This window comes from Emiliania huxleyi (assembly GCF_000372725.1).
Source record: "Emiliania huxleyi CCMP1516 unplaced genomic scaffold EMIHUscaffold_9, whole genome shotgun sequence".
Taxonomy (NCBI): domain Eukaryota; phylum Haptophyta; order Isochrysidales; family Noelaerhabdaceae; genus Emiliania; species Emiliania huxleyi.
Window position 1 is genome coordinate 898,686 of NW_005195301.1, and position 7,526 is coordinate 906,211.

Genomic DNA, 7,526 nt, shown 5'->3' on the forward strand with positions numbered 1-7,526 from the left:
CTCCCCAGACCTCCCCAGACCTCCCCAGACCTCCCCAGACCTCCCCAGATCTCCCCAGACCTCCCCAGACCTCCCCAGATCTCCCCAGATCTCCCCAGATCTCCCCAGACCTCCCCAGATCTCCCCAGACCTCCCCAGATCTCCCCAGATCGCCCCGCCTCGCCTGCACGATCTCCCCAGATCTCCCCAGATCCCCCCAGATCGCCCCGCCTCGCCTGCACGAGCACCCTCGCGCCCGACTCGAGGTGTTCGCCCACCGGAGACGACTCCCTCTCCGGCAGCTCGTGCGCCACGAGCGACGGCACCACCACCTTCGGGTTAGGGTGAGGGTGAGGGTGAGGGTGAGGGTGAGGGTGAGGGTGAGGGTGAGGGTGAGGGTTAGGGTGAGGGTGAGGGTGAGCGTGAGGGTTAGGGTTAGGGTTAGGGTGAGGGCGAGGGTGAGGGTGAGGGTGAGGGTGAGGGTGAGGGTGAGGGTTACCACGAGCGACGGCACCACCACCACAGTACAAGGGGCTGAGAGGTTGGACGACCGAGTGGAGTCGTCAGAAGGCACGGCCAGCGCGTCTGCTGCCCGCTCATTAGTGTGGAATGGCCAGCTAGTCATCAGCAGCTAGGCCCGGCCACCTCGTATGCCACTGGCGCGACAAAGCGCACGAGGTCAGACCGGCCGGCGAGCGCGGCGGCGAGGGCGGCGGCGGAGAGCTGGGGAGGGCGGAGGCGGAGGAGCTCTCCGAGTCCGACCTCGCTCCCGTCAATCAGCATCCAGCACTCGCCAGTCGGGCTCGACGAGGACATCGCGTCGAAGCCGGGCGCGTTGTGTGACAGCTTCACCCAGCCGTCGCGCACCGCAGACGCCTCGAAGACGGTGCCGCGCGTCTGCTGGCCGACCGGTTTGGCCTTGACACTCGGCTCCGCCCGCACGAAGCACGCGCGGTGCACGACCTCGTAACGTGGAGGCCCGGCGGCCGCGGCCGCCTTTCTCGCGAGCTCCGCCTCGGCGGCGGCGGCATCGCCGCCTGACTCGAAGAAGGCGACCCACTGGTCCTCCGCCCACGCGGGGAGCGGAGAGGGCGGATCGACGTCCTCGGCGAACAGGTCTGCCTGGAGCTCGAGCACGGCAGCCTCGTCGAGAGGCTTCTTCGACATCGGTCCGCAACTCTCTGGGGAGTCCCAGGAATCTCCCTTCTCGAGGTCTCGAGGTTTGTATGTTATACCAAAAGGAGGGCTACACGACGCCCTCTACGCTGGGGTGCTCGAGGTTTCTCGAGGTTCTATGTGCACGCCAACTCAGGGTGTGTGGCAGCCACGCTGGCTGTGTGTCTTGTGAGCTTGTTTGTGTCTGTGTGTCGCTCGTGCGTGTCGTCATCATCTGTCATACATTGAGCAGCGGAGGTGTGCCGAGGGGGACCACCGGGAGGCGGTAAGCCGTCGTCGCCCGGCGCTGCATGCAGCACCGTGGCGATGGCGCTAAGAGGTTCCTCTTTTCCGCGCCCCCCCCCGCAAGGCGCGCGATACACTGTCCCGCGTCCACCCATACCGCGTTGGTGTCCAGTCCGAGCCTGACTGTTGTTCATCTTTCTACATACATACATACAGGTTCTCGAGGTGGATATCCGTGTGTGTGTGTGTGTGTGTGTGTGTGTGTGTGTGTGTGTGTGTGTGTGTGTGTGTGATACTCACTCACTCTGGCCGCGACCGTTGGGCAGCGAGGATTGGTGTGACGCGATTCACGCAGGCGTGATTTCTGGCGGCCCAGTGCACGGAGTTGCCCTTTCTCCGACTGCCCCGGCTAGTTCACGAGTTTCGCGGGAGTGACCCCATGCGTCAAACCCTCGAGGTGGATATCCTTTGGCCGTTGGGTAGCGAGGGCTTTCAAGCAGAGCTACTCAGTACAGCACCAACGCCTTCGGCGACCACTGCCTCAATTCCGCCAACGCCACCCACCGCCACAACGCCGCACTCGCGGCCGCGCCCCCCCCGCAAGGCGCGCGATACACGGCCGTCCATCCACCGTGCGCTCACCAACCAGCGTCACGAGCGACGCCCTGCCGGTTGGCTCGATCCAGCTGGCCGACAAGGGCGACGGGACCCCCGCCTCCAAGCACCAAGGCTGAGCGGAAGGGCTACTACGCCCCTAGCTACGCCCACGTCAACAAGGGACACATCCCGGACTTGATCCGCTTTGGCTCCACGACTACGTGCTGGGAGTTCAAGTGCTACACTCCGTTCCTCCCCTCCGGCGCAAAGGGCAACGGCTCTGCCCGCTGCGGAGGCGCCGCCTCCCGCGCCGATGGGCACTTCATCGCGCTTGCAACACCGAGGAGCACCACTCCGTCGTCGTCCTCGGTCACCCCCACAACGGGATGACCCGGCCACGGAGGAGCAACTGGACCGTGTCAGCGGCGACGGATGGGTGGCAGCGAAGGACGGTGATTACGCTGACGCCCTCGCCAAGGGCCACACGGTCATCCTCCTCGTGACCGAGTCGACCGGAGCATTCTCCGCCGACCTCGATCCGCGTCCTCCGCCAACTTGCAAACGCGGAGGGCCTGCACCACCCAGGCACGCCGGCACGCGGTAAAGCGCGAGACGCTCATCCAAAGAGCGCCCCGAGGTATAGAATTCTTTGTATCTATAGAACTCTTTATTCACCCAATATGCAAGGCTACAACAACGCCCTCTATGTTGGGTCTAGAATTTTAAAAATATGCAAGCCTCTCTGAGAGCTAGAATTTAAACAAAACAACTCTCTCTGAGAGCTAGAAATAAATAAACAAAGTGCAGTGGAAAATCCAAAATCCAAATCGCAAACATAGAAACCCAAACACACACAGCCACGTGGCATAGGAGAGCAGGAGGTGAAAGGAGGTCAGCACAAGTTCCAAAGGACGCACGAGCGAGAAGCACAGCAGAGCAGAAATAAAAAAAGCACGCAAACGAAGGGTTTGGCGCTGCGCTGCTCTCCGCCGTGGGCTGTCTTCAGCCGCACTGAGGCCGGAACGGATGTGTTGTAATATAGATATCGTTATCGACACGGCTCGAGACGCGATGAGCCGAGACAATGGACACGTGCCAGCTGCCACGCGCGACGTGGCGCGATAAAACCACACCGATATACACGCTCATAACGTGTGTTCCTTTTTTCGGCCTGGTTGCTCTCACACTTTTGACGAGAGCCTGGACACGTTTTGGCGACGGCGGCCCGCCAAACGGTGGAGCCACGACTGTCTACGGCACTCACATACCTCGTGCTGCGCCTGGTCCTCCGCCCGCCGCCACGCCGGTCTGGCATCGTGCTCCGCGAGCAGGGCCCGTGACCACTCACGTAGCCTGCTGGCGGGAAACGCCCACCGTTTGAGCCTTGGCTTGGCTCCCGGCGTGTGAGAAATGCCAGGCACATGCTCGTGCACAAACACCACCGCCTCGCTTCCGACCAGGTGCAAGTTCGCAGCGGGCTGGTGGAGCGACCGCTGCCCCACATGAGTGTGACTGTGCCTCGAGCCCAGCTTGACGCGGCTCCCGGGCGAGCCGTAGTCGTCGGTCGCGCACCGCAGAAGCGGCGCCGGGGCACTCCAACGGACTCCGTCACGCGAGACTGCGAACGCGATGCAGCCAGAGCTGCGGTGCACGACCGGGAATAGAGCGAGGAGAGAGTCCGCCAGCACCGGGTTCTGCTGCACCAGGAAGAAGTAGATGTCGCCGTCGCAGTATGCGTAGTTGTCAATGCGGATCATCTGGAAGGGCGACCACGTACTCACTCCTTCCTCGCTTGGCAAGAGTGGGCTCCCCTGATCGGCCGTCGAAAGTTGCACGTAGCGCTGGCCGGTGTGCACTGGATTGGCTCGTGCATAGAGCATCGCACGTCTACACGCAAGACAAGGGTGGGGCTCGCTATGTGGCGCGGGGCCCTCCGTCCACGGGCGCGCGCCCTCGATGGAAGACGAGCGAAAGGCGGCCATCGAAGACGCAGCCAGGCAGGCCGTCCCCGCGCAGGCGCCCCCGCTTTGGCAAGCGGCCCTGGACGCAGCCGCGATGATTGGGACCTATCGCCGGCGCGACGAGCCGCCACGTCGACTCGGCTGGTGTCAGGTTGCTAAGCGCCCCCGCAGCTCTGCCATCGCGCAATGCCACTCTCCGAGCAGAGGAGTACAGCAAGCCGGCTGAATGAGGAGCGCGACGTCGGAAAAGGCGAGACGGAGGGCGACACCGCGGCCCACTTCATCGCCGACATTGCCTTCAACTACTACCCGCAGACGGCGGTCAAGTTCACCGATTTCCCTCACCACCTCGCGAAGACCATCGAGGGCGACGCGGCTGAGGCGGACGCGCTGGTCTCGAGTGCGTGGGACCACAAGAACATCGCGCTGCTCGAGCCGACGTCCTCGTGCGGCGCTGGCGACCAGAGCAGTCAGGCGTGGGGGATCTCGGTCTTCAAGGTGGAGGAGCACCGCCCCTGCACGGACGGCGAGACGGCGTGGGAGGGACATCCTTGCGTCCACTACTCCGGCTACGTCTCGGCGGCTACGTCCAACTTTGTCAACGTGAATGAGGGCCGGTTCGTCTGCCAGCTATTCGTTGACTCAATCTGCAGCCTGCTCCAAGGTATGTATGCCTGCTAGGCCGCCTGGTGTGGTGTGGCGTTGCGGGCTTCTGCTGTGTGAATGAGGGCCAATTCCACATGGTACGGGACCCCTGTCTGCTGTGTGAATAAAAAATTGTTTTCTTAACTTCTTGCGGCGAGGGCTGCAGTGGCACGCGCACCCCAGAGGCGTGGATGTGGCCCCCGTGGATGTGGCCGATCTGCTAGATTCTTACGCAGTGTCGTTACGCAGATTCTTCGCCTTTCTATCGAATCTAATCCAAAGAAAGAGCACAGCACACGTTACAAAACCTTGATTTTGACAGGTGTGCCGCCGTCTAGGCGGGGTCGCAGCTGCCTGGAAGGCACCGAGAGGGACAATAGTGTCGCCGCCGGAGACGACTCGACGACGCTGAGATCGGAGATCAAGCTCTGACAGGTCGCACGTCGCTCCTTTGACGCCGACGTGACTCACCCGTGCAGATCACATCAGGACACGGTCTCGACGCGCTCGGTACGACGCCTGCGACCCGTCTCGGGTCAGGTGGCACGAGGCGCTCATCGCCTACCAGCGCTGCCGTGCAGGTTGCCACGACGAGGTCGAGAACGCTTCTATACGCTCGCCGAGCCTTTCTTTCCATCCCATTAGGCAGCCTGGGAACGGTGGCGGTCAGAGGCAAAGCCTACGAGGGGTGGTGGAACCACATGTCACGGCTACTGCCGGCTCGACCCCACGATAGCTTAGATAGCCTCGGAAGGCTGACTTTGCGGCACCATCATCGGACGATGTCGACGAGTTGGGTCGCTCTCGCGGTACGGACGTACCGGCGGTAGCCAGATGACCTCTCATACGGGTAAGGTAAGGTAAGGTAAGGTAAACTTCTCCACACACACGAGGTGGTGGGGCAAGGGGGGGCAACCCTCGCGTCTCCACGTCTAACGACAGGAGCCCCACGGCATTTAAAGTGCAAGGCCCGGTGCGCGTGGGTGAGCGGTGTGTGTGTGTGTGTGTGTGTGTGTGTGTGTGTGGTGTGTGTGTGTGTGTGTGTGTGTGTGTGTGTGTGTGTGTGTGTGTGTGTGTGTGTGTGTGTGTGTGTGTGTGTGTACCTCTCATACTAGGAGCATCGGCCATGAACGCAGGGAGCGCGGGGGAGGGCGCTGGAAGCAACACGGAGCTCCGTTGGAGACGTTTTCAAGATTAGCGTGTGAGAGTGTGAAATGGAACTAGCCATGGAGGCATCATGCCTCCATGCCGCCGTCAAGTTGGAGCCCCACAGCCAGTCTTGCGGCGACCACAACGCGCTCAGAAAGGTACATAGCGAGCTTTTTAGAGTCAAGCGATTGCGCGAAATCCCACACTGGTGGATTTTGGGGCGCTGTCTACCCCCTACGTGAGCTACTTCACACCTCCCTCGCTCTTGTCGTTGCACGCTTGCTCCCCCGCCTCGAGCGACTCGTGGTGAGGCTGAGAGGCGGCGGCCTCCGGCAAGCCGCCCTCGTCGCTGTGCCCCTCCCCGCGCACCCGCGGCGCCTGGACCGAATCTGCGGGCTGCAGGTCCTCCCTCCAGTCGCCCTCCCAGCGGTGAGGCTCGTCGCGCGAGGGCGCCTATTCACAGGGGCGGCGCCGTGAAGGGCCGCCGTGCACGCAGTGTCCTTTTCGGCAAGGGGTCGTCGCGAGGGGCGCGTGGTTCTCGCCGCCCTCCCACAGCTCGAGGACGAGCACGCGCCTCTCCCCGGCGTCGAGCCGCGAGACCGAGTGCATCTTTTGCGAGAGGAAGAATGTCGCGTCGCCTTTCTCGAAGGCGTGCGCCGCCAGCCCGTCTGCGCCCAGAGTGTGGAAGACCCCTCCGCGCAAACCTGAAGCAAGGCAACCGGGAAAATGTTGCCCCGGAGTGGGACGGCGCTTTGGAGAGCCAGCGCTTTTGAAAGGATCGATTTCCATGCGCATTTGACCGGCAGCGCGCTGCGCAGAGCCCGGGAGTGGGGAGAGGCAGTGTCATAGACCTGCCACGTCGGCCAGCATGAGGTCGATGGTTAGCAGCGAGCCCTCGTCGCGGTGCCTCCGAGGAAAGAAAATCGGTCAACACAGAAATGTTGCGAACCAGCGAGCCCTTGGTGCGGTGCCTCCGCGAAAGCAGCCCTCCCCCCTCGCGCATCACGTGGTACTCGACGCACCGAAAATTGACTGGCGCGCTGGTCGCCGAGAGCACTCCCCACCCCTGCTCCGCCGCCACCCGCTGCGCCGCCGCGCGAATCTTCGAGTACAGCTGGGGAAGCCGCCGCTCGAACACCCCGCCCTCGTTGAGGTAAGCAACGCGCCACGTCCCAGCCGGCTGACCCCACGCTGACCGATCCTCGACCGCCCCGCCCGCCTCCATCGCCTCGCGGCCAACATCGTGGATCGCATCGACTTCCTCGTCCGACAGGAAGCGTCTCCATCGAAACGGCGACGACGCGAGCGCAACCTCCGCGTCGCCCGTCGCCAGGGGCCGCTCCACGGCCGCCACGTGCCTCCGGTACTCCCCGAGAAAGCGCGCCTAGCCCCGGCTCAATCTCGGCTGAGCCTCGGACAGCCTCGGCCCGTCTCCGCTTCTCTCTCCGAGCAGCCTCGCCTCCACCGCCGCCGCCGCCGCAGGCGCAGGCTTGCCCCCCTCCACCGCCCACGCCCCCGCCTGCCAGTCCCACTGCCTGTCCAGTTCGCAATGGCCTTGCTGGCTTAGCATGAGGCGACGTCCGCCCCCCCTGCCTGCCAAGTGTGTGTTGTGTGTGTGTGTGTGTGTGTGTGTGTGTGTGTGTGTGTGTGTGTGTGTGTGTGTGTGTGTGTGTGGAGAGAGAGAGAGAGAGAGAGAGAGAGAGAGAGAGAGAGAGAGAGAGAGAGAGAGAGAGAGAGAGAGAGAGAGAGAGAGAGAGAGAGAGAGAGAGAGAGAGAGAGAGAGAGAGAGAGAGA

The 7,526-nt window shown here is 63.1% G+C and overlaps 1 protein-coding gene across 1 annotated transcript in view; it reads left to right on the forward strand.

Moving 5' to 3' along the window:
* EMIHUDRAFT_62384 (hypothetical protein) overlaps positions 1-7,526 on the forward strand; it is a gene marked incomplete at both ends in the record, with an annotated part of 18,590 nt that continues 11,064 nt past the window's right edge. Inside the window, one exon of the mRNA XM_005757794.1 lies at positions 1-245. Within this exon, the coding sequence (XP_005757851.1) occupies positions 1-245 (245 nt within the window). The remainder of the gene's footprint in view (positions 246-7,526) is intronic.